At 39.2% G+C, this 26,623-nt stretch overlaps 2 protein-coding genes across 3 annotated transcripts; one reads left to right on the top strand and one right to left on the bottom strand.

Annotated features, from left to right (window-relative positions):
• Positions 1–5,570: 5,570 nt before the first annotated feature.
• hif1an (hypoxia inducible factor 1 subunit alpha inhibitor) lies at positions 5,571–19,696 on the top strand. Its single transcript, XM_085296737.1, has 8 exons — positions 5,571–5,956; positions 9,946–10,196; positions 11,150–11,298; positions 11,385–11,530; positions 14,083–14,189; positions 17,107–17,170; positions 17,254–17,364; positions 17,678–19,696. The coding sequence occupies exons 1-8, from the start codon at positions 5,777–5,779 to the stop codon at positions 17,732–17,734; spliced, it is 1,065 nt and encodes a 354-aa protein (XP_085152863.1). The 5' UTR covers positions 5,571–5,776; the 3' UTR covers positions 17,735–19,696.
• Positions 19,697–19,704: 8 nt separating this feature from the next.
• cuedc2 (CUE domain containing 2) lies at positions 19,705–24,585 on the bottom strand. Of its 2 annotated transcripts, none has more exons than XM_085296738.1 (9): positions 24,357–24,585; positions 23,541–23,626; positions 23,311–23,454; positions 23,120–23,181; positions 22,891–23,021; positions 22,609–22,776; positions 22,459–22,523; positions 22,314–22,374; positions 19,705–22,231 (listed from the first exon to the last, which is right to left on the bottom strand). In XM_085296738.1, the coding sequence occupies exons 2-9, from the start codon at positions 23,612–23,614 to the stop codon at positions 22,085–22,087; spliced, it is 852 nt and encodes a 283-aa protein (XP_085152864.1). In that variant the 5' UTR covers positions 23,615–23,626; positions 24,357–24,585; the 3' UTR covers positions 19,705–22,084. The 2 variants fall into 2 exon arrangements, with proteins under 2 accessions (XP_085152864.1, XP_085152865.1); XM_085296739.1 differs by lacking the exon at positions 24,357–24,585 and adding an exon at positions 24,058–24,346.
• Positions 24,586–26,623: the final 2,038 nt, after the last annotated feature.

Here is a 26,623-nt window from a genome sequence, read left to right on the forward strand (position 1 = left end):
CTGAACATGAAAAACACATTTTAACCTCCTAGGACCTGGCGTCCACATATGTGGACATCACATTTTGGGTTGTCTAGACCAAAATACTAAATTTTGCTCTACAAGGGCCTGATATCCACTTACAAGGACATTATACTGTTATATCAGAATTTAAAGCAAATGTCCTCATATGTGGATCTCATTTTTCTCAGAAACAAAAATAAGTAAAAATTGGTTAAAAGAAATCACATACAGTGGGGCAAAAAAGTATTTAGTCAGCCACCGATTGTGCAAGTTCCCCCACTTAAAATGATGACAGAGGTCAGTAATTTGCACCAGAGGTACACTTCAACTGTGAGAGACAGAATGTGAAAAAAAAATCCATGAATCCACATGGTAGGATTTGTAAAGAATTTATTCGTAAATTAGGGTGGAAAATAAGTATTTGGTCACCTCAAACAAGGAAAATCTCTGGCTCTCACAGACCTGTAACGTCTTCTGTAAGAAGCTTTTCTGTCCCCCACTCGTTACCTGTATGAATGGCACCTGTTTGAACTCATCATCTGTATAAAAGACACCTGTCCACAGCCTCAAACAGTCAGACTCCAAACTCCGCCATGGCCAAGACCAAAGAGCTTTCGAAGGACACCAGGAAAAGTATTGTAGACCTGCACCAGACTGGGAAGAGTGAATCTACAATAGGCAAGCAGCTTGGTGTGAAAAAATCAACAGTGGGAGCTAATCATCAGAAAATGGAAGACATACAAGACCACTGATAATCTCCCTCGATCTGGGGCTCCACGCAAGATCTCATCCCGTGGGGTCAAAATGATCATGAGAACGGTGAGTAAAGATCCCAGAACCACACGGGGGGACCTGGTGAATGACCTGCAGAGAGCTGGGACCAAAGTAACAAAGGTCACTATCAGTAACACACTACAACGGCAGGGAATCAAATCCCGCAGTGCCAGACGTGTTCCGCTGCTGAAGCCAGTGCATGTCCAGGCCCGTCTGAAGTTTGCCAGAGAGCACATGGATGATACAGCAGAGGATTGGGAGAATGTCATGTGGTCAGATGAAACCAAAGTAGAACTTTTTGGTATAAACTCAACTCGTCGTGTTTGGAGGAAGAAGAATACTGAGTTGCATCCCAAGAACACCATACCTACTGTGAAGCATGGGGGTGGAAACATCATGCTATGGGGCTGTTTTTCTGCCAAGGGGACAGGACGACTGATCCGTGTTAAGGACAGAATGAATGGGGCCATGTATCGTGAGATTTTGAGCCAAAACCTCCTTCCATCAGTGAGAACTTTGAAGATGAAACGAGGCTGGGTCTTCCAACATGACAATGATCCACAACACACCGCCCGGGCAACAAAGGAGTGGCTCCGTAAGAAGCATTTGAAAGTCCTGGAGTGGCCTAGCCAGTCTCCAGACCTCAACCCCATAGAAAATCTGTGGCGGGAGTTGAAAGTCCGTGTTGCTCGGCGACAGCCCCAAAACATCACTGCTCTCGAGAAGATCTGCATGGAGGAATGGGCCAAAATACCAGCTACTGTGTGTGCAAACCTGGTAAAGACCTATAGTAAACGTTTGACCTCTGTTATTGCCAACAAAGCTTATGTTACAAAGTATTGAGTTGTATTTTTGTTATTGACCAAATACTTATTTTCCACCCTGATTTACGAATAAATTCTTTATAAATCCTACCATGTGAATTCATGGATTTTTTTTTTCACATTCTGTCTCTCACAGTTGAAGTGTACCTCTGGTGCAAATTACTGACCTCTGTCATCATTTTAGGTGGGTGAACTTGCACAATCGGTGGCTGACTAAATACTTTTTTGCCCCACTGTAATTCTTTGTTTTTACATTCATCAGGTCCCAATCAACCCAAATAGCAAAGAGAAACTAAAAGTGCGTGCCATGAAAGAGTTCGGGTCTTAGGAGGTTAAAGTTGAGCAGTTTGACACATCTGTGAAATTATTCTCCTGTTCACTGAATGAGATCTAAAATCAGGGGCTGGACTATAAGATCCGCTGAGAAGATTCACAAGGACAGAGAACATTAATGCTCACTCTAACTCTAAATCGTTGCTTTACTATAATTTTTTTATTACTATTAAATACCTTCAATATATTTGGACTACAATAAAGAAAAAAGCTGGCAGACAGACATAAAGTTTGATGCAAACACCAGCATTTTCCTCAAATGCGCTACCACACACCCTGATGAACTGAAGAGAGCTGACCTGAATTAACCAAATATTATCACGGATGTGTGAAACAGCGCAAAGTGTTCGTCGCTGAGCCGGGCACACAGTTTCCCACCACGCAGAGGTGACACGACCTCTGACCGAGCGGTCTTAACTTCCGTCTCTCGGGCCGGCCCTGCCATTTTCAATCTGCGGTAACACATGAGCCTGAGGTGACAGGGAAGCAGGTTACACCACCACCACACGGGAACTGTGGGATCTGTTTTAAAGCAGCTGCTTACTTTCACAGTTTAAATAATTAATCTGAACTTCTGAACCAAAACAGCGAGATGCATAATGTATAAAAGATTTTTTTTCTTTTAATCTGTACAGTAGCGTCGGTATTAAAACCTAATTTTAAGACTTTGAGCTTTTGATGTGGAGTATTTTTGTTTGCAAACAATTAAAGTTGGGAAAATGACTTATAATGCCTCAGAGAATCCTCAGCTTATAGGATTTATGGCTTAGGGGTTTTAGACCTGCAACACCTAGAGGGGAGAGGGTCAGCATGAAAGCCAACACAGATGAGTACAGATGAGTTTTACTTCCACTATGCGCTCTACTCTGCTTTATAAAACTCAATGAATGCCAAAATTTGTTGCAACTTTTGGAAGTGCTATAGATATGAACAGCTTCTATTCGTCAGTAGAGATCCACTGTAACACAGAGTGATTGCTTTGTCAGCTGTTTGGGGAAAAGACAGCAGTGGTAGATTTGCTGGTATTGGTCAGCAGGATGGAGCAACAAGTTTCTTGTGACTCACCAGGCTGTTTGATCTCCTGGCTGTGAGTAACTACGGGAAAAATAAAGCATCAGAGGGATCCGCTCAGCTCACTGATCTCCACAACAAACAACACTAAGCATGGGAACATAAATACTGAATCAGGAGAAAACACATAAAGGAAGTGCATTTGCATTATTGAACTAAAATTATGTGTAGCATTAAAAGCAGTTGTTATTTAAATAACAGAACAAGGCAGCATCGGCTAATCAGCCTGCTGAGCATGGCATAGTGTGTGAGTACCTAAATATTAGAGTAAAAAAAGACTCATGTTTCAGATCATCACTGATTAACTTTCATGAAACTTTTAATATGCAGTGCTTTGTTAAGACCAGTACTGTTGTAAGCAGTTGGTCTTTTTCCTGAAATAAGAGCCACACTATCAAAATACTACATCTTCCTTTATCTGAAGCAGAAAGTTTGACTTATATAGGTGGCTCATCTGGGGTACTGTGTGGTGTTACTGGGACACATAATCAAATTAAATTAGTATTCAAAGTATGAGTCTTGAATTCAGAATATTACAGGAAAAATATTAATTATTATTATAATCTGAAGAGTATCCCCGCCACTATGGCTGAGAAATTAAAGCACTGAAGGGGAAATGCAATATTTCCCCCTGACATCTTATGGAGTAGAAGTACTTTAACATGGAACTACTCAACAAAAGTATTTAAAAGAGTATTTTGGTACAATACATGCTTTTTGGTTTACAGTTTCAATCCTCACGTGGAGCTTTTTAACACGTTTGTTTAATGTAAAATTTCCTTCACGGAGCTTCTAACTTCATCAGTTTTGTTATTTTTTCTTACATATTTTATATAGAAGCTACTGTCAGTTGCTCCCTTATTCACACAGGGGTCACCACAGTAGATAGGGCCACATATTTGCTTTTGCAGGATCTGTGCCTCCTCCCACAGTTGAACCAGGGATCTTTGGTTTCACAAACAAATGTACATACTACTACACAATAAAGCCGCTGCCATCCTTTCTTTCTGGTCCTAATTTATTGTATTTCATGTATTTAATGTGTGTGTGATTGATCTTATTTTATATCATTTTATGATTATGGTGGCATTAAATAACACGCCAATAAATGTCATTCTGTCCCTAAAGTAAGAGTTTGTGTTTCTCTACATTATTTTCAGGATGTCTTGTCATATTAAGACAGGTTTCAGTCCACTATACCAAACCACTGTGAGGTAGGTGAGGGGGGAGTCTGTCTTTTAAAACTTGCAAATATTATTATTTAACATTACATAGTTACACATTCACTGGACATTTTGTTAGGTACCCTTTTTAACTGCTTATTAATGCAAATGTCTACTCAGTCAATCACCTGGCAACAACTCAGTGCATTTAGACATGTAGGATATGGTCTAGCTAACCTGCCTAACTCAAACTATGCATCAAAATGGGAAAGAAAGACAATTTAAGTGACTTTGAACATGACGATATTTGGAAGATAGGGCCAACCTTTGGCACAAACAACATTGAACAGTTCAGGCTTTCAGCCGTGGTGTTGGGTGTAACGGGGTGAGGGACATTTTTTGGTACACTTTGGGCTCCTCCTTAGTAGTTCCTCTGCGCATCATTTAAAGACCAAACACCACACCACCTTATGAGCAGTGTGTACCCATCTTATGATGGCTGCTACCAGCAGGATCATGTGCTATGCCTTAAATCTCAAATTATCTCAAACTGGTTTCTTAAACACAACAAGGAGTTCATTGTACTCAAAAGGCCTCCATAGTCATTAGATCTCAATCCAATAGAGCACCTCTGGGATGCAGTGGAGTGGAGTGGAGTGCACCATGGATGTGCAGTCTATAGATCTGCAGCAACTCTGTCTCTATATTGGACATGATAGCAACTGACTGAATGCATGGCATGAAAAATTAAGGGAGTTCTGAAGGCAAAAAAGGGTCCAATCTAGTACTAATAGGGTGTATTTAATAAAGTGGATGGTGGAGGTATATTTACACTGATTGAGGGTTATGGTACTTTAACTATGGGGGTCAATGCCAACTCAGCCCCATCGTTTGCCCTGCCATTGTATAGAACAATATAATTGATGTCCATTATATTAAACTATTCTAATTGTCACTGTGAATTAAAAGTCCTGTTAAAATTACACTAGCGTTTCCTGTATTGAAAACCATGCAATATCGGATTTATGCAATAAAATTTTGCATAACAGAGGAATAAAGTGAAGCACTTAAATAAAATATTCATATTACATGTAGGCTGAGCTCTAATTAGGACATATTTTTTCAGTTAACAAAGTCTTCCAGCTTGTATCTGCACACTAGATGATATAAGTGTGACTTTTAACCTATCACTGATGGGCTCGTTGCCTCTTTGCTATCGACTTTCTGCACAACTGTGAAAAAAGTAAGTGCGACTGCTCCCCCTTGTGGTGAAAGGAAATAGATGCAATAGTAGCATTTAGTCAGCCACAACGCTAGGAGTCGCTGTCCGATATTCTGAGCATCACATTATCAGACCAGAGTATATATGAGTTGGTTTCGTTTGTTTTCTAGCTGTCAACAAACAGTTGCACGGAGCGGAGCTGTGTGCTCTCTGTGGGACTGTGCACATTTTCTTGTACCGATTAATAATTGTGAATGGAAAAGCTTGTAAGAAAGTGCCGTTGCTGACTGTGTAGCCTAGCGGGATATCGTTAGCAGCGAAAACCGGTGTATGGTTGTTTTATTCAGGGGAAGACTGAGGCGGCTAATCAGCGCTTGTCGACGACCATGGCAGCGGCGACCGTGGTGGAAGCTGACCCGGCGACGAGCGAAGGTGGTGCCGCTTTCTCTGGCGTCCAGAGCCGGGGTTGGGATGAATCCCAGCTCCGAAAGTATTCTTTCCCCACCAAGCCCATTCCCAGGCTGTCTCACACGGACCCGAGAGCAGAAATGCTAATAAACAATGAGGTAAAATTGCTAAGTTAGCTTATGGGAACTTCTAAGATTCGCTAAAATTGCACCCCGTGTTTTTACAGAAACCAAAAAAGTACCGCTGCAGCACAAACATTTTAGTAACAGCTTCATCTAAGAAATATCAGTCTTCAGGTTATCTACCAACGCGGTGACAGTGAAAGATCGCGAACAATCTTAGAGTTTTGTTTAGTGTCCAAGGACACATCCTGGACAGATTTAGCCTTGCTTTATCACAACACTACATCAGCTCAGTGTGGTCAACATAAATCTGTATGATGCATTTAAATTTAGTACAGAGACTTTAATTTTCAAGCTCAAATCCTCAGAGTTCCAGCTTGCCATGTAAGAATTTGGCACTGTAAATGGGTTTTCGTGACAGCACATTACACCCAAAGCAAGATGCTTTCTTTTTCTTCCACATTTGGACGCAAACGTATTAATATAAGCAGATCCGGTATCTGTGCTTTGTGACTTTGCAGAGCTGTTTGGGGTGATCATCATTGTGGTCTACACACAGAAGTGTTTATAAGAATCAGCGTTTCTGTGGTGTCTTATCTGATATAGGTTTTTCACCTCTCCCCAACTTCTTGATGAAACAGCTGTAGGTTAATTCCAACCATAACAAATGGAAGTGAAATGCATGCCTCGTCTGCTTAAGGTTGAGGCTGTAATAATTTCTATCTTGAGCAGGCAAACAATATCATAATACGTCCACTGTCTTTTATTGCTCTTATTCTTTGTTTAATTTAGCTGGAGCCTTTTACCAAGAGACCTCTCTAGACAATAGTTACCCGTTACAGGAGTTTACTGATGGGCCACTGACCAATCATGTATAGGTGCATGGCCTGCAAAGAAGTGAATGGCTTCTATGCAGGCCATTGCATTTAAAAAGAAGTGACACCTAAGTCACTCCCCATAGAAAACTCTAATCACTTCAGTGTTGTCTCACAAGAATTTAATGTGGAATATAGAGCTATAAAGGTACTGTTAACCATATTAACTTTCCTCATTTAAGATATGGTATGCGTTATAAAACTTTATGGAGTAGGTGTATGTGCCCAACAAAAGCATATTGCAAAATGGCACATTAATAGAGCTGACACTTTCTCTGTTTGTAATCAGAATTGGTTTGCACAGAAGTAGATGTGTCATCTTACTAATACTTCTCCAAATAAACCAGCTTCCTGCTCTGCTTTTTATTATTCTTCTGCACACTAATCCATGACAGTTTTCAGCTCTTGAGACATGTTTATCTAAGAATAGTAACAGAACACGGATAGTAATATTGTCAAGCTTACTCACGTTTCACACTTCATTTTTATTACCATATATGGAACAAGGGAAGTGAAAATTTCTTACACATTTTCACACCTTTTCTTACACATTGTGCTCTTCCAACTTCCTCAAAACTGGTGCAGTTATCTGTATTTGGGCTTCAAGATCTCTACTTTGCAAATTGTGCAACAGTTAAAAAATAGTAATATGTATGATGGTGTAGAATATTTAGCAAAGGCAGGTTAGGGTGGGGAAATGCACTCAGAGATAATCAAATGAGTATAATTGCCCCCGTTTATTCATTATCATAGGCATCTTTTACACTGGAATTTGTTTATTTGGTGTTGTCATATTGGAGAGACTGCTTTTAACAGCTGCAGCCATTCTGATTCAACCATTAATACATGAGTGAAAAAAAAAGACACATTGAGGGGTATGTGTAATGTAGATCACAGGTTGTGCTAGGAGTGACCCCTGTAGCTACCAAACACGGCTTCAAATGTGACATGTCAATTGTGTCGCCTTATTAGCTGTTTAATGTTAACAAAAACATCCATATTAAAACTACCGACTCTCTTTCCCAGCAGTATTAAGGCAGAGTGGAAAATAATGAGATATATTTAACTATTTTAAAACGACGCACATAAAGCGCGGGCGTAAAAACTAAAGAAAAAAAAAAAGATGTATTTGAAGTAAATGGCAGTTTCCCCCCTTATTTGCTTCCACCTGCCATCTTAATTTAAACACAGACCATAACTAAAGTGTCTATATTTCAAAACGTTACAGTTAGTTGACGGCGTCGAGGATTTACAGCATCATTTCAAGCCTTTGCCACCGAAAATTCTCCCAGTTGTCCGGTGAAAGTGAAGCCGAGAACCAGTACAGTGCACAACGTGCGAGACACGCGGGCGGCGGGGGCGCGCGCAGCGGTGTACGTTCAGTTAGTCACGTAGGCCTCGTAGCTCAGAGTGTGCTGCCATATACTCCCCGTGCAGCCCGCTGCAAGCTGCTGGGATATATTTATTTTAATGGCATTCAGAGCAGTTATTAAACAAATATTTTGGGAGATTTTATGAACAATAATGCGACAAAATCAACATGGTGATACACGCAGCAACAGTTAATGTTTATTTTTTATGTGTAATTAATAATTTAATTAATTATTATTATTATTTTTACTTAAAAGCTTGAAAAGTCGCCCTTGAAAGACACTTCAGCAGTCTTTTTGCATTCCTCTTAATTTATGCAGCATAGTTATGTGCTGGTCATAAAGGTGAGAAATGTAAAGTAAAACTTTACATTTTTATCCTACCATTGTACACTCGCTGTCCACTATATTAGGTATGCCTGGTAGTACTGGGTTGGATTTCTAATGGCAAAAAGAACACTGTAATCAAAGATTTACACTTATTAGTGTATAATTACATATTCTAACAGATTGATGCATTTTAACAGCCTAGAATTAGTCCATAAAAAAACAGACAGGGCACAGATTCGCAAAAGCCACCAAGTTGTCTGTCTTCAATACAGTAGTTGTTTGACTATTTAACAGTTTTACATGTATATTTTCATTAAGTCTCTGTTTTCCCTCTTTTCCACTCATCCTCTTCCTTCTCACCCCACGTTTCATCTCCTGAACTGAAGTCAGACCTTTGAAATATGAAAAAATGCAAAACATGCTTGTGAACTTCACTGATCCATCAACTCATATTGGACTCCTTTCACAAAATTTGACGTTGTCATTCAGAGTAAATAGATGTGGAAAATTGGCATATTGACAGATAAGGTAAACAGTGGACTGACAGCCTGCGCTAATTGCAGACGAACAGTGGCCAGCTGTTTTTGTTTTGGGTTTTTTTGACCTATGATGGCCATTGCAGCTAGGATTAGGCGCTTGAATTGGGTGGAGTAGAAAAACAGAAATCACTTGACTGTAATCTGCAATCTACTGAAGTCTAGTTGTGAGATTTTTCCACGCTGCCATAAAGAATTAAAAGTAGTAGTAGATTCAGCAAGTTGCTGGAACCATTTGGCAGATTTTTGTCCATATTGACATGCTGTTATCACGCAGTTGGTGCAGAATTTTTGGAGTCCCGCCCATGATACAAATCTCCCATTTCACTATAATGGTGATGGTCATCTATTGCATCGAGAGCTGGTGAATAGGGGGGGCATTTGAATGCAGTAAACATTGTTATGTTCAAGAAACCTGTTTAAGATAATTTGCGCTTTGTGACATAGCATGTTAACCTGCTGGAAGCAGCCATCAGAAGAAGATACTGTGGTCATAAAGGGGTGGACATGGTCAGCAACAATGCTCAGGTAGGCTGTGGTGTTTAAATAATGCTCAGTTAGTCTCAGGGGGTCCAAAGTGTGCCAAGAAAATATCCTCCACATCGTTTCACCACCACCAGGAGCGTGAATGGTTGATACAAGGCGAAATGGACATGGTCCATGTTCCATTCTGGTCTTCTCTTGCTGTATCCCATCTTCAAGGTTTGATGTGTTTTGTATTCAGAGATGCTCTTATGCATTGGGCGTGATGAGTGGTGATGAGTTACTTTTTCCTCCTATCAGACTGAAGTATTCTGACCGGTCTCCATAAACAATGCCATGTTCAAAGTCACTTACGTCACCTTTCAATTGCGTGAAATAAAGTTAGATTTTTCTGTTGTGTTGAAATGCTTTTTATTATTATTTTTTTTCAGGAACCGGTGGTTTTGACAGACACAAACCTCGTGTACCCAGCTCTCAAATGGGATATCGCATACCTCAAGGACAACATTGGAAACGGAGAGTTCTCTGTTTACATTTCAGGAAACCACAAATTCCTTTACTACGATGAGAAAAAAATGTGCAACTTTGAGAACTTTGTCCCGAAGTCTCAGCGAATGGAAATGAAGTTTAACGAATTTGTGGATCAAATGCACGAAACGGAGGAAAGGGGAGGAGATGAAAGGTAGGATGAAATGATATTTTAGTCGAAGCGGTGTGTTTGTTATATAGGCGTATCGACAGGGGTGCACATAAGTGGTCCGCAGGTGCGCATGTGCTGTCAAAATAAAAGACACGCACCAGCTAAGAAGTTGCTACGCGCGTTTGCGTACAAAGGTACTGTTTTTGTCCACTACAGTGGGATTTTCATGGCATATTCTGCACCCCATCTCTGTGTTTTCATCATTTGTTTGAAACCAGCTCGCCTCCTGCAACCACTTTTCCGAGAATACGTGCTTCTTTTGCGGTTCGGACTCCTGATATTTCTTTGGAGGTGGAGGAACACCAAAGTAATTGCTTAAAGGAGCTTGCTTCTTCGACATCTTTAAGAGTTCTAAACAAATGTCTGTCCTCCTCCACAAAATCTTATGTACGCAAACGCGCGTTACAACTTCTTATCTGGTGCGCGTCTTTTATTTTGACAGCGCATGCGCACCTGCGGACCACTTAAGTGCACCCCTAAGTATAGAAATATGGTGCACGAGGGCCTCATTGAATGTCAGGGACAAGATGTGCTTGTGCTGCAGGTGTACTTAACAGGGAAGGGTTTTTACACTCACAGCGTAATGCAGCAGAGGAAAGCGGTGGCCATGACTAAGCATTTCCACCAGAGAACCATGGGAGAAGCTTATTCCTGTGACCTGACTTGGCCTGGCAGCACACACACAGACAGATCATTTACTAAAGAGAGCTGACTGTTGACTTGCCGACACGCAAAGCGGCTTTTACCTATTTGGATTTAAACTAGCCACTTCCTTAAATGCTAAATTTCTCTTTGTGGTGTAAAGGAGATGTAGTCAGCTGAAACAGGAGCTGGTAAACAAGTTGTCATTGTACACTATAATGCCAGTGTATTTTATACCACTTTTGTCTCAGGCTCATACATTTTGCATGTGCCCTTTTCTCGTGCATTTCAAGGGTATATCTGCAGCAGACGCTGAACGACACAGTAGGAAAGAAGATCGTTGTTGACTTTCTTGGTTTCAACTGGAACTGGATCAACAAGCAGCAAGCCAAGAGAAGCTGGGGACAGCTGACATCCAACCTCCTGCTCATTGGCATGGAGGGTGAGGCTCTGGCAGCAGAAAGAAAATAAGTTCAAAGTTATTTTTGTCACCCCTGCGTTACATTTTCTGTTAATCTGTCACCGCAGGCAATGTGACGCCAGCGCATTATGACGAGCAGCAGAATTTCTTTGCACAGATTAAAGGCCATAAGAGATGCATCCTCTTCCCGCCAGACCAGTTTGAATGTCTCTATCCATACCCTGTTCATCACCCCTGTGACAGACAGAGCCAAGTAAGTTGTACTGTAGGTGCAGAAATTTGGTCAAATGATTAAAGAATAAGATGAATAGATTGATTCTTGTATAGCGCTTTTCTACTCTACTGGAGTCTATACAACATGCTGGGTTCACCCATACACAGTTATCTATACTTTCTAACTGTCATTCATACACATTCATACTCCGATGGATGCATCGGAGAGCAAGTCGGGGTTAGTATCTTGCCCAAGGATATTTGGCATGCAAACTGGGGGAGCCAGGGATCGAAGCACCAGCCTTCCAATCAGCAGTTGACATGCTCTACCTCCTGAGCTACAGCCACCCCGAAAGTTGCTAAATTTCTTTAAACTTTCAGCAAGATGACACTGTTATTTCCATTTTTTAAATTTTTAAATTTTTTGCAGTTTTAAAATAACAAAAAAAGGAAAGGATCACTCTCTGCTTAATGACACCCTCTTTGCCAAAGCCATACAGATGTTTTTTTTCTTTCCTCTTTCTACTCAGTCTCAATTCTTGTTTGGCAAGTTTTCACCAATTTATCCTGCAAGATGTGTAGTTGTGTTATTCTCTTGTATGGGTCTTGTATGCTCTTCTCCTTTGAGGTTTATAAATATATTGTTGATGTTCACTTTAAGGGCCTGAGGGCTGTGGTGCAACCTGTATTTTGTGTTCCTTGCTGTTATGGATTTTAAACTATCATTATGTGCTTCCAGGAGTTGGCATTTACATAAATGCGTTCTTCCCGGTTAAATGTTCCCATACTACTAGCTGCAGCACAAACCCAAAGTGTGTTTGAGCTGCTCCATTCAGGAGGGGTTCATATTATTAAGCCAGGCTGCTTATTGGTGTCAGTTTTATTTCAACAATATCAGTTTGGATTTACAAATTGTGTCAGGCTTGCTTAGATGTTACTTTGCAAACTTGCAGAGGTGTTGCTGCACAGTAAGACCGTGCACCACCACTCCAGAGACTGTTAAAATGTTCTCAGTCTTTTGCAGGTCATCAGTGGCAATCCGACATGCAGTTTTCTTGCTCTTCCAGACTTGCCCTGCGGCATTTGTTTGAACTCCTTATTTGCATTACAAATTTGAAGAAACTGTTACCTTTGCTTATCCTGTGATAGCCTTCTCTTCTGTAGGCTATCAGATTTTTATTTTCACAGTGCCAGTATGTGTTTGTGCCACTCTGCGTTTTCTGTTAGAGATGAAATGATGGGTTGAAAGGTGACGCTTGCCCAACATTGTATACTTACCTGTTTGACACGCACAACACACAGAAAGCTTCATATGTTTGATCTCCGGTCCAAAGCCAGCTCCATCCTGCGAAAAGGCTTTCGGCCATGCTCACGTGCAGATGCCTGCACTGTGTCCATATACGCTGCCTGGAAAAGAAAAAAGGCACACAGTCTAATAGTTCATTGGACCAATTTTAGCTTTGATGACAGCATGCGTTCATTGTGGCATCATTTTTATAAACCTGTGCAATGTCACAGCATTTATTTCCAGAGTTGCATTCATGTTTTGCCAAGCTCTTGTGTTGACAGTGGGGGAGTTGGCCCACTGCCTAATGTCTTCTCCAGCACATCCTAGAGATTCTCAGTGGGGTTAAGGTCTCGACTCGGGTGGCCAGTCCATGTGTGAAAATGTCTCATGCTCCCTGAACCACTCTTTCGCAATTTGAGCCCAATTAATCTTGGAAGCTCAGGAAAAAAAGCCTTTGATTAAAAAAAACCTGGTCGTTCAGTTTATACACCTCACTTTTTAAATTGTAATTCTCTTAAACCTCAACCTGACCAACCGAAGCAACCCCAGATCATAATGCTTTCTCTATAAAACTTTTTTTTAAAACCACATTTCTAACTCAAAGATGATTGTTGAGTTGTTAAGTGATTTTCTGTGCTTGATTCAGGAGAGTAACTTGACCCTTCAGTAACAGAATATTATCTTCGCCACAACCACAGGATGTGTCTAGCTGCAGAGTTGTTTTAGAGATGAGAAGCTGCTCACTGCGTCAGCTAGGCTTAAATAATCTCTTGCTAGCTGAAACACATTAACAACACATTTAGTGGAATTTAGTAACATAATTATTCAAATGTGTCACACCAGGCAGTTGCATAGACGGCACATGAAAACTGGATAAGGTTTTAGTAATATTTTTATTTTTTAATTAGTTATGATTATAAAGAAGCCTTAGCTCCATTGCATTAAGGGTTAGGGTTCTATTTCATTTGCACTTTGCTCCTTTCCTTTTTTTATACTGTAAAAACTGTGAAATACAAAAAATAATACAACATTGCATAATATATTGAAAAGAATATTTCATCTTTAACTTTCTAATATAATTATTTTTCACATTTTGATGAGTGAAACCAAACTTTTGTGTGCTGTATGTAGCAATACACCCAAGTTTGATTCCAATGACGTCATTAATGTGATAACATTAGATTTGTTTTATTAATTTACCTTAATAACTTTAATCTGCACCTTTTTAAATGTGTTTTATATTTCATGAAGACAGATGAGTAATATGTTCCTGTTTCTTATATAATTTATTTATTCATTTATAGGTTGATTTTGATAATCCAGACCATGAGAAGTTTCCAAATTTTAAAAATGTTGTTGGCTATGAGGCTGTCGTGGGCCCCGGAGACGTGCTCTACATCCCAATGTACTGGTAAGAATAATATCTCTGTGATCTTTCTATCAATCTTATGTGTACAAACATTTCTTGGAAGCCCTGTCAGCTGTTGTGTTTTCATGCTCTCGGCATGGCTTTGTTTTATTTAAGCACTTAGCAGGCTGTTGCAGGATTATCCATCAGTCGTTTGGTTTAGGTTGGCCTCATTAATTAGCCCAGAAAAAGCAAGCGTGACATTAATGTGTCATGTGATGGAGTTCTCTGAGTCGCACTTTCACATCCATGTGAGGAGGAAGTGTGCGTTGTATTCCGCCTCTGTCATTTAAGAGGTTTTAAAACATGATCTTTTCCTTTTTTAGTGTAAAAGTAGTGTCTTGTGTCACTTTGTCACTCAGTACATGTCTGCTCATCGTATTATGCCTTGCTATTTTAGCTAATGTAGCCAAAGGACAAATGAGCTTGTGCCATGGGGAGGAGTCAGTTGTCTGTCCATCTGTCCACGATTCACAATCCACTACTCCGCTTTGAGCATTAGTCAGATTTTGGTGAAATTTGTGCACAGTGAACAAACCCTTTGGTCCCTTTTTTTTAATGAGCATTTTTCCATTTTCTCCATCATAAACTTCATGTGCACTCCTTAGTTTAACCAAATTCTTGCTCCTGATGTACATTTTTCAGTTTAAACCATTTAGCAAGGTTGTTGACATGAGTCTCTGTGTTGACGAGTGATGTCATGACTTGCTGTATGTGTTGCATAGCACTTGATTTCCTTCAGATCAGGGGTGTCAAAAATCATTTTACGTCATGTGTCACATAAAGCTCAGTTTCATCTTAAATGGGGTGGACCAGTAAAGATGTTGCCCAATATCTCGTATAAAGAAATACACCTCAAAATTGTTACTTTGAGTGTGAAGAAGGTTACCTGCGTATTTAATGCCAAATGTGTCTTAAGAAAAGTACAATTTCATCAATATATCTGTTTGTCAACATAATGCTGTGGTAAATCAAATGAACCGGTCAGCAGGGCTTGTACTGTAAAGAAATGAAAGACGGTTCCATTATTTACTTTGTAAAATCATTGGAAAAAAAAACCCCAAATCCTATTGTAAATGGTTTTAAAATGAATACTAACAATAAAAAAGTAAAATTTTCTTGCAGTTGGTGTTTATCTGTTGAGCTACTTGGTGTATGGCAGATTATAGGTTATTACAGGTTATGTCTTGGTATAGACTAAAACTAATGAAAATGCAGTTAAAGGCTCAAAAGTTTTGGCCTCCTCCTTTAAAATACCACCTTTTCCAAAAGCATCCTGTGGGCTGGATTGGATCCTTTGGTGGCCCACGTGTCGTACGCTTGAAACCCCTCCTGTACATGGATTATGATCTTACTGGTCTTGATCATGGAGGACGTGGTCATTAAGAAGGCAGCGTAGAGGTCTTCTTGCCACCATTATGCATTAAGCGCTACATAGCACTGAAACTGCGCTTTTAAAAGTTCTTAATGATCTTTTATTAATTGCTGACTCTAGTAACTCTGCCATTTTTGTGCTTTTAGATATAAGTGTGGCATTTGATACAGTAGATCGTGGGATTCTCTTATCAAGACTGGAGAGCTGTGTGGGTATTAAAGGAACTGCACTTGAATGCTTCAGATCCTATTTAATTGATAGAAGTTTTTCTGTCAGGTTTGGTGGCTCTTCATCCACATCCACTTACCTTACATGTGGGGTTCCTGAGGGATCTATCCTGGGCCCAGTACTCTTTTTCCCTTTACTTGCTCCCATTAGGCTCTATTTTCAGGAAACACGGAATCTCATTTCACTGTTATGCAGATGATTTTCAAATTGACTTTCCTCTTAAAAATAATTCTACGGACTCTCTAAAAGTGTTGCTAGACTGCCTCGATGACATTAAATCATGGTTTGCATTAAATTTTTTGAATGTAAACGACCAAAAAACTGAGATTGTACTATTTGCAGTGCTTGCAAAGAATCTCGGAGTGTTCTTTGATAGCAGCTTTTCATTTGAGAAACAAATAAATTCTGTTGTAAAAGCCAGCTTCTTCTAGCTCAGGGCACTTGCAAAAACTAAGAACATTTTGTCATTTGCTGACTACATGCATTTATTTCATCCAGGCTTGACTACTTGGCTACTGTAACAGTCTTTATTTTGGTATCAGCCAGGCTCTGCTCTCTCGTCTTCAGCTAGTTCAAAATGCTGCAGCTCGACTCCTGACCGGCACACGTAAACATGACCATATTTCCCCAGTCTTGGCTCATTTACATTGGCTTCCAGTACGTTGTAGAATTGATTTTAAGATTTTATTGCTTGTTTTTAAATCTCTAAATGGATTAGCTCCATCATACCTCTCTGATCTGTTAACTAAAAATACTCCTAGTAGAACTCTCAGGTCAGCTGATAAATTACTTCTAGTTGTCCCTAGAAGCAGGCCAAAAAACAGAGGAGATCGGGCCTTTGCGATTGCTGCAACCAAACTTTGGAACAGTCTGCATCTTGAAATTAGGATCTCTCAAACACTTGACATTTTTAAAACCCGTTTGAAAACACATTTCTACGCTCTAGCTTTTAATTGTCACTGAGTTTTGTTCTGTTCTTTGTGTGTGTTTGATCTACTTTTTTACTATGTACAGCACTTTGGTCAACCTGTGTTGTTTTTAAATGTGCTTATAAATAAATTGATTGATTGATGCTAACACCAGTAATGCACAGACAACCAATGACAAGAAAACATATCACTTACTTTGTGTACTTCACACATTACAAGAAATTGGGATACTGGGGTACTACACCATTGACATTCTGTTTTATTTTCACTTAGACTGCTTGTAGTTTCTTACTTGCATTTGTAATGCTGGGATTAAGTGATGGTTAATTTTGCTCTAACACATTCAGTTCACTGGATTTAGTTGATTGTATTTTTCTTCTGTCTTCAGGTGGCATCACATTGAATCGCTGCTGAATGGTGGAGTGACAATCACTGTAAACTTCTGGTACAAAGTATGTACAGTTACTTTAAAACATGTGGTATATTGCCACCACATGTCTGTTCATGATTGCTCAGCTATTACATGTACTTCCAGGGTGCCCCCACACCTAAGAGGATAGAATACCCTCTGCGGGCTCATCAGAAAGTAGCCATCATGAGGAATATTGAAAAGATGCTGGGAGAAGCACTCGGAGATCCACATGAGGTAAAAAAAAGAAAAGAGCGGTTTCTAAAGTACTGGCAGTGTACATGACTGCACAAAGTTGCACATGAATGTCACATTGCCTGATTCTAGAACATCAAATAAGATCCACATTTAGGTCACCTGTTACATGAAATCACTGGGGCATGCTGACCCTTCCAGCAACCCAGTTACTGTGAATATTTATGGCTTACCTGATTTAGTACAGAGGAAAGATATATATGCAGTTCAGGACAATGCAGTGAGCATAACCGTGTAGTAAGAGTACGTGATGTAGCTTATCCTAAACAAAAAAACCCTTTTTCTTTTACTGTAGGTCGGACCTTTGCTGAAAACAATGATCAAAGGGCGATACGAGCAGGATCTTAGTTAGACCCCTACCCTTAAAAACTGCTGACTAGACTGCTTTGGAAACTGTGTGCATGTGATGCTGACACTGCTGTGTGTGTAAGCACTGTCTTTGGAGCTACGCATCACTGCATGGCAATAAGCGGCCATCATGAAAACGTTGTGCTTCAGTCTTCGAGTGCCATTGTCATTGGAAAAATACAAAAGCAACAGAAGAAACATCGATCAAACATTCATGTTCTCGTTTTCTTTTGTCTATTCGTACCGATCTGTCAGAGCTGTCTCAGTTTTACAATTCAAGCTGTTGATTGTCTGAAATTGGTAGAGAAGCATTGTTATTTTAACCACTAATGAAAGAGTCAGAGGGGTATTATATGTACAGTGCACATCAGGATATTTGTCATATACATGGAGTAATACAGTTTTGGCTTGACTAGTAAATTTCATTTCATTATGTTGTAATAATCATAATCTTTATTGCAATTCAAAGACAGCTTTACAGCTGAGGTTTTTGGGAATATTTATCTGCGTTTCCTCTATGCCTACCTAAGACTTGCTTCGGATACGATCAGCAAGACTTCTCGTTTAAAAAAAGAAAAGAAAAAAAAGACATAGGCACAGATGTTAATGCAGTACAGTAATATTCAAAAGTGTTTTTTTTTTTTTTTTTTTTTTTTTTTGTTTTTGTGGGGGGGTCATATATTCAGCTGAAGGAATATGTCACATTCTTTTTAGCAGTGATTTCTTTTCCTTTGTGTGTGTTATAAACTGCTCTTTGAGTTTTTACTTCAAGGCCTTTCTTTGGGATGGGCTACTCTGCACACCAGTATCAGGAGAAGTGGGTACTTGAAATGAGCTGATCAGTGCAGATTTAGTTGCAACTTTTAAGAAAGAAAATATGAAATTTGTGGAAACCTCTTAGAACAATTACACATCATGTTGTCTTGGGTTAAAGGGTGTAAAACCGGTTTAAAACAACTCACATGTTAAAATGCTATTAGTTTAGTGAACTAGCAGGAAAATGTGTGGAATGTAGCTCAGTATCAACCATTGCAGTGCAACAAAGAAGCACCACCTAGTGGTTAGGTTTGCATTTGCTTTTCAAGCTTGATGTGGACTACAGTACACTTAATCAGAATGTTATATTACATACGTCTATTTTGAAATTAAATGATTCTGTAATGTATACAAACATTTAATTCCTGGTGAAAATGCTGTATTTGCATCTGTAGATGAGAAAAATGTATTTTTACTTTCACACAAACAGGTTTGTAAGATCTTGACGCGAGAGCGACTTGAAAGATGGCTGTCATAGAAGTTTAAGCTGCTCTCTCGAGTTGTTATTAATATGTAGATTAAATAAAAGGGACACCATTTGGTACACGCTGTGTGGCCACGGTATTAAAAGCGAGTACAGTGGGGTACGGTGGCTTGCGCACGTCAAAGTAGCATCCACACGAATGCTACAGTAGGAGCATGGTTTCGCAGAACAGTTTGATTAACTTAAATATCAGTGGCTTTAATGTTGTGGCTGACTGGTGTCCTGTGCAGTATGTGCCAAACCAACCAGTAGATGGTATCTTCATAATGTAACTGAATAAATCAGTGAGATGAACCCTTGAAATGGAAATATACATATATTGTCAATATTTTTTCATTTCTTTCTGCTCAAGGTTCAGCCTTTAAACTCCTGATAGTAATCATCATTTGTTCTTCTCACAAATTGTGCAGTGATCAAACGTTGAGTACTAATTACTCTGTAAAAATAAGACTGTTTTGCTAGGGTACTTAATTACTGTGCGTGCCTTGTCTTAAATGGGCAGGGTATTAAATGTCACAAGATTATTATTATTTTTTTTTTAATTTTCCAATTTTATAGTAAAAATGCTTGTTGTCACTCTGGCATTAAGCTGCTTTAAAGATGAGAATGATTTTATTTGCAGAGATAGTTATGTTTTTTTTTTTTTTTTTTTTTTCCTTTTTTATTGATGGATGCCTGTGGTTTCTTTTTTTTTTTTTTAAATGTCATCTCCTTGTTCTTCTGATTAAAGTTTGTTTGTTCTTCTTCTTCAGAGTTGACTGATTACTGAAAGCTGTGAAATTAAATAATAAACTTAAATATTCAAATTTAGCACCTTATGTATGTACATGAATAAATAGACACAACTCATATGGTAGTCTACAAAATTAGTATTTACTATAAATTGTGCGTCAGCAGTTTCTCAGAGCGAGGAAAGCTGTTTCGGTTGTCACTATAACAGCTTCAGGGGATCCATTCCATGCTCTACAGTAACACCGTCATACAGTATTTAAAGATAACATTGCTGCCGATAAGCACCAGAAACAAGACATCTTTCCAACACCCAGCTGTTACACTACACCGAGGGGAAAACTATATACCATCCATTTAGAACAAATGCTTATAGCTGGTCCAAATGGACGCAGAAAGAAACACAACGCATATATCTAAAAGAAAACCCCATTTATCCTAATCTACAACTAACAAGAAATCAGAATCCAATCAGAGGAAAAAAAACATCCACAATCACATGCGAAGCAAACCTCACAGAACACAAACGAGATGAGAGGCGCTGTGACAAGAGAACCACTTCGGTAATATGTAAACGGACCCTGAAAGCACATGATCTATTATCACAAATACATGATTGGAGAATTTGAAAATCTAAACATCTCTATCAAAAATAAAGGTAATCCTGTTGGAATGAACTTTAAAATGAAGTCATCCAGCAGCATTTTTTACTCTGCATTAGGGGTGTGAAAGAAAGCACACACACAACTTCGTAATGTTAGAAAGTAGAGTGCTGCAGTTGTTTGAACATGTCTTGAAAAATGAATTTATATAGCATACGGACATGTTTTCAGCTGGGTAAGGCCTGTGAAGTGTACGTCCTCCTTTATTAGGGATGAGCTGTGAATCCGTAGGTTGTCAAATCTCACTTCTGTCAGACTTCAGATCAAGTTATTGTAATGCGTTTTCTTCCCCTCTGGTTTTAAATTCAGTACTTAAACAGCTAGGTTGCAGAGTTAAAGACGCCAAGATTTTTACTGGGAGTAACCAAGATGGACAGAATTAGAAATGAGTACATCAGAGGGACAGCTCAGGTTTAGCTGTCTGGAAACAAAGAGGCAAAGCTGAGCTGGTTTGAACATGTGCAGAGGAGGTGATGAAGATGGAGCTGCCAGACAGGAGAAAGAGAGTAAGACCTGAGGCAATTCAACAATGTAGGGAGATGCAGGGGACGATAGTGTTCTGTGGCAAAACAACCAAAATACCGTAAAACTTTGCATATTAAAACATCCTTTTGCCCTAATACGTGTGTGAGAAAGTGGTTAAAGTAAACAATCAGGACTTCCTCTTATGGACTGAACAAACTGATTTAAAATTCAAGGCCTGAACAAACATATCTGCAGCACTCCTACTGGCTACAATACACAGTTAGGTGCATAATTTGTTGGACAAAGACAATTTTTGTAGTTTTGAGTGTGTACACCACAACTGAAAGACCATAGAAAAAAAAACAAAAAACTAAAGGTCACAATGGCAATTATTTACATGGGTAAGAAAAGCAATTTCATCAGCATATCCTCCATTTTCACAAACTGCAATTAATTCATCAATTTAAATACAGCAAGTTTAAAACAAGTTGTAAACCACTGATTACACAAGAACAAGGAGGAAGGACTTGACTTTACCAATAAACATCTAAGATTAATGTTTTAAATCATCACGATTATCTTATTTAAAATCCACCGTGGTGGAGTGCAGAGGCAAAACTCCAACAACAGTGTCCTTGTCCAACAAACTCTGGACCTAACTTTAAACTAAATGAAATTGGCCTCTTTGAATCAATATGTACATAAAACAGCTGATAATTCTAATGTCCAGAAGAAACTTTACAGCACCACTAAAACTTAGTTACAGAAATCAATATAGGTTCATTCACAATGTCAGTACGGCTTAAAAAGAAAAATGCATAAAAAAAATAAAATTAATTTTTTTTTAAACAAACAACCTCAATACTGTCAGAGCAACATCAGACCTGCTGAGATGGCCAAACGTAGATAGGTTAGGCTGTTACAAACACACACAAGAACGCAAGTCACAACATCCTGACTGAAATATCTGTTTCAGTTTTTCAATAAAAAACTGAAACACTGTAATCCAACGTTTTAACCAAGGCATGAAAAGGTAACTTTTTTTTTTTCCTTTTCCAAAAGAAGCTTCTGACAACACTGCAGATGTCAGCTTTTAATTGGGAAAAAACAAACAAAATGTAGGCTAAATGAAATTAATAAATTAAAAATAGTGTAAACAATACTGTCATTAGCTGCTCTTTCAGAACTGTGCTCGTCATCAATGGAATCTGTACTTTCGCGCTGGCTTGAGGTTGACATATGTCTTCTTCATGTCCTCGGTCTCGTCCTTCTTCACGAGCTGATACCGTTCTCCTTTCGTGGTTACCACCTGGTTACCGTGGTACCGAACTAGCTTCTTTGGAGCCTGTCACAACAGAGTGCACCTGGATTTAGAGGCATGAAACAGATTTGATGTGAAGAAAATAGAAGTATAAGGGGAAGCTTACATCTTTGGGAACGACGGGACGGTGTGTTTTCTTATCTTCCTCCCTGTCCACCAGCATGTACCTGGTATGATTAAGCACAGTCATAAACTCAAGAAACAAACAAATGAGGAAAGTTCTGCTGAGTCACACTAGCACTCTTACTCACTTCTCAAGGATGCTCTCTTTAAGTTTCTGGTCTGCCAGTGAGGAAATACTCTTCCCATGGTTTACCTGAGACAAGAGGATCCCATCAAAGACTGCTAAGGAAGGTAGGAGGAACACAAAACCAACATTTCTGTGTGTATCAGAGACTCACGTTAAGAGGTGTGGGACTGAGTTGAACATCCCCTTCTATGATAAGACGAACAGCTTCCTCCATGTCTCCTTTGGCAATAGACAGGGCGCTGCGAGCCTCAGTCAGACTACACTTGGGAAACATCTCTAGTAAGTGCTGCTCCTGGGCCTCCCACTCAGACACTGGTGGCTAACACAGACACGTGAATATTTGTTAATGGATGTAATGATATCTACAGTAGGACAAAAAGACAAATGCAAATATGTAAAAAAACAATGTGCTGATGTCAGGTGAATCGATAACCTTGGCAGTGGCTCCCTCTGTCTGTGATTTAAGGCACTGCGTTTCTCTTCTTGGTGGCTCACTGGGCAGGCTGGTGAGCTTCAATGAGATCTCTTCTGTCCTTGCCTTGGGGATACCATTTTCTTCACGAGCTAAATAAAAAGGAACAAATAAATTAACATTTAGTAGAATAGTAGAGGTATCAGAATCACACTTTTAGAAACGCTGAGAAAATGAACATGTTTGCCACCTGAGGTCCGAGCAGTAGCTAGTTTTGAAGCCAGACTGAACATCATTTCACAGACTTTGACACTGCAGAATAAAAAGAAAAAAAAACTGTTATTAAAAAAATAAATAAAAATAGAAATAACATTAAAACACATAGTACAGTTGTTATGTGGTTTTCTTAACCCATCCAGAGAAAGGAGAAAGTCTGTTTACCTGTCAATTTCTGCAAAGCCAGGTATGTAAGCTTCTAGCATCTCTGCAAAGTCCTCCACATCAAAGTTCTCCTCAACACTCTGCTGGGAACCAAGATCCTCCAGGACCCCAGTGATGTAAGACAACAGGACATCATCCAGTGTGCTGCATGGCACGGTAAGAAAGGAAGTTACTTCCAAAAGCCATAGAAAATGATTTTTCAGGCTTAAATGAGGCTGGGGGCTGCTTACCTGAGATCTGCATCAGTAATGTAAGTCTGAATAAATTCCTGCAGTGCACTGTGGATAATTTTGTGGAGGTCCATTACTTTCTCCTGCTGTGAGGTAGAATACGCACAAAAGTCAAAGTGCTGGATGATCACGTCAGTTATGTACTGAGCAGTGGCAAATGCAGACCCTTAAATAACCTAACAGCTGTCACCATTTACCAGATTTGGTATACAGTCAGCTCATGCTGAAATAAACACGTTACAAAACCAGTTGTTACAAAAGCTTGAGATCCAGCATCTCTAGCAGGCAGCGATGACTTTTATGCGGGACAGATCTCAAATGTGGTTAGCTGTGATGCAACCATAATATTACAAACTTTGAGGAAAGACTTACCATTGCAATTAGGCAGATTAATTCAGATAGTTAAGCAACAGCCTATCTATGCAGCTAACAACGCTTTAGCACAACACACACACAACTATACAATGACCTCTCTCGTGCTTTGCAGCACAGCATTAGCACTGCAGCTGTTACTTACCCGCTAATGGTTAATTACTAGCATCACGGCTTAGCTATCATAAGCTATACGATATTGTGTGTTGTTATTCACACACATATCACTCGTATTTTCTCAACATCACAAGTGTCTGTTGATCCACAAGGCTAACCTTCATCTGGGCATCTCGTTAGAGAAATAGCTGCAGGCTCTTGGAGAAGTAGCGCTAGCAAAGTGGCTTCTCGTTAGCTGACAACAACTACAAGCAAGCTAACACTCAACGCTGAATGCCTAAACGAATGCTGTTACATAAGAGCGGGTTTGTATTGAAGAAAACTTACTGTGAGAGAAATTATGGAGACATGAAGCTAAAAGGTTTTCCCCAGATATATACGGGGAAGACAGGTCAGTACAGGGATTTCTATTCGTGACAACCGCAAACTTGCACGGCACGATTCAAAACATTAGCACGTCACTTCCTCTAAAAATGTTTAATCCTTAATAATGTTGGTTATATTTAATTGAAATAAAAAGGAAATCTAATGCAATTCAGACTGTTTCTTTTGAATCTGCACTGTCAAGCTTAAACACACACACAAAAAACAAAACAACCAAGAGACCATGGTAGAATAATATTTTATTTAACATATGTTTTTTAAATATTCATATATATTCAAGGGACTATCCTGCTCCCTCTTAAAATACACAGTTACTGTGACAAAATATTGCTACAAATAACAAAGAACTACACTCACTAAAAATATTCCTAAGAAATTTTGGTCTATATTAAAATAATATCATCACATCATTCTTGCAGATTCGTCAGCTACATATTCATAATGGGAATCTTTTATTCCACTACATCCCTAAGTTGCTACGTTACACTGAAATCTGGTCACTGGAGGCCATTTGAGTATACTGAACTCATTGCTATGTTCAAGAATGTAGTTTGACGAATAAAACACAGCAAAATCCAGTTTGAGATGATTTCAGCTTTGTGACATGGTGGGTTATCCTGGTTATCCAGTGTACCCATTTTATGATGGACGGTAGATAGTAAGTAGATAACTAATGGCGGAAATGCAAAAACATCAGTGTAAGACTTTCTCAGAGCTATTAGTGCTAATACCTACCAGTTCAAGGTCATTGTTACCTTTTTTAAAATGTCACATTTTTTTCCTTAGTGGGTAAAATAAGTATTCAATCAGTCAATGAATGAATGAATGAATGAATGAATGAATGAATGAATCAATCAATCAATCAATCAATCAGTCACAGATACTTCTTAGACACCAACCTCTATGCCACCATGGGCAAAACCAAAAAGCTGTCAAAAGAAGCTGGAATGAGTTACAAGACCATCAGCAAGAACTAGTGACAACTGTTGGTGACCCTCAGTCTGAAGCTCCATACAAGATCTTTGGTTTATGAGGTGAGGATGATCATGAGAAAGTTGGTGGATCAGTCCAAAACTATATGTATGAGTCGGTAAATGATCTGCAGACAGTCAGGACCACAGTCAGTGAGAACACCATTGGTAACACACAATGACTGTAGAAAACAAAAATGAGCTCTTTGGCATCAATTCTACCCACCCTGTTTGGAGAAAGAGAAGTGCTAAGTATGACCCAAAGAACATCATCCCCACAGTCAAGCACAGAGGTGGAAACATTATGATTTGGACTGTTTCTTCTACTAAGCGTACATGCTACTTCACTGCACAGAGGGGCCTATAGACAGAGCCACGTACCATAAAATCATAGCGGAGAGCCTCCTTCTCTAAGCTGTGGATGGATCTTCCAGCATGACAGTGGCCCCAAAAATATTTTCAAGGCAACAAAGGTGTGGGTAAAAAGGAAGCACAATAGGGTCATGGATTAACAGCCTTCAGTCCAAGAGGGTCTGCCAAGATGCAGTAAAAGAAGACTAAAGGATTTAGAGAGTTTCTGTAAACAGGAGTGGCCCCAAATCCCTCCTGACATGAATGTAAACCTGGTGACCAACTAGAAGAAATGTCATATCATTATGATTTCCAGTCATGTTTTGCTTGGGGATCAAATGTATATTTCACTCAGTGACATGCAAATCAATTTATAACGTTTGTGTAACATGTTTTCTTCATGATTTTTGGCTGATATTCTGTCCATCTCCATTAAAATGCAACCATAAAAATTAGAGACCGTTCATTTTCTTGCGAGCAAGAAAACTTACAAATTCAGCATGAGATCAAATAATTATTTCCCCCAAAGTATTTTCCAGCTGTCATCAAATATTTTTCTCTTAGAAAATACATTTTATCTTCCACTGCGAACCCAAGATTTACAGTTCATTTGTCTTATTGATACATGTGTAGATTTCTTTTTTTAAATTCCTGACTCAGTGTCTGAATATTGGTCTATTTACCAGCCTATGGTAGGGTGGTAAACAGTCTACTCTCACTTTGACATTATCTTATATCTTTTGCCAGATCCATACATAGTTGATGATCAAGGTGTTATCTGAGGCAACATCAATGATGTCATTAGAGCCTGCTCTCAGTTACCTCCGCCTGTGTTGGTATTATAGCAGATATGTACCTGTAAATCATTAATGCTCATTCAATTGTCTC

Source organism: Mchenga conophoros, linkage group LG13 (genome assembly GCF_057382185.1).
Source record: "Mchenga conophoros isolate Kocher_MC1m ecotype Shallow Benthic linkage group LG13, M_conophoros_male_GT1.1, whole genome shotgun sequence".
In the NCBI taxonomy this organism is placed as follows: Eukaryota; Metazoa; Chordata; class Actinopteri; order Cichliformes; family Cichlidae; genus Mchenga; species Mchenga conophoros.

Excerpts from the sequence above, each read along its gene's own strand:
- hif1an (XM_085296737.1), top strand. The coding sequence starts at position 5,777 with ATGGCAGCGGCGACCGTGGTGGAAGCTGACCCGGCGACGAGCGAAGGT. Across the intron at positions 5,957-9,945 it reads AAATGCTAATAAACAATGAG|GAACCGGTGGTTTTGACAGA; the intron begins GTAAAATTGCTA and ends ATTTTTTTTCAG. Across the intron at positions 14,190-17,106 it reads CTCTACATCCCAATGTACTG|GTGGCATCACATTGAATCGC; the intron begins GTAAGAATAATA and ends TTCTGTCTTCAG.
- cuedc2 (XM_085296738.1), bottom strand. The coding sequence starts at position 23,614 with ATGGACCTCCACAAAATTATCCACAGTGCACTGCAGGAATTTATTCAG. Across the intron at positions 23,182-23,310 it reads GGCTTTGCAGAAATTGACAG|TGTCAAAGTCTGTGAAATGA; the intron begins GTAAACAGACTT and ends TTTATTCTGCAG. Across the intron at positions 23,022-23,119 it reads AGCTACTGCTCGGACCTCAG|CTCGTGAAGAAAATGGTATC; the intron begins GTGGCAAACATG and ends CTTTTTATTTAG.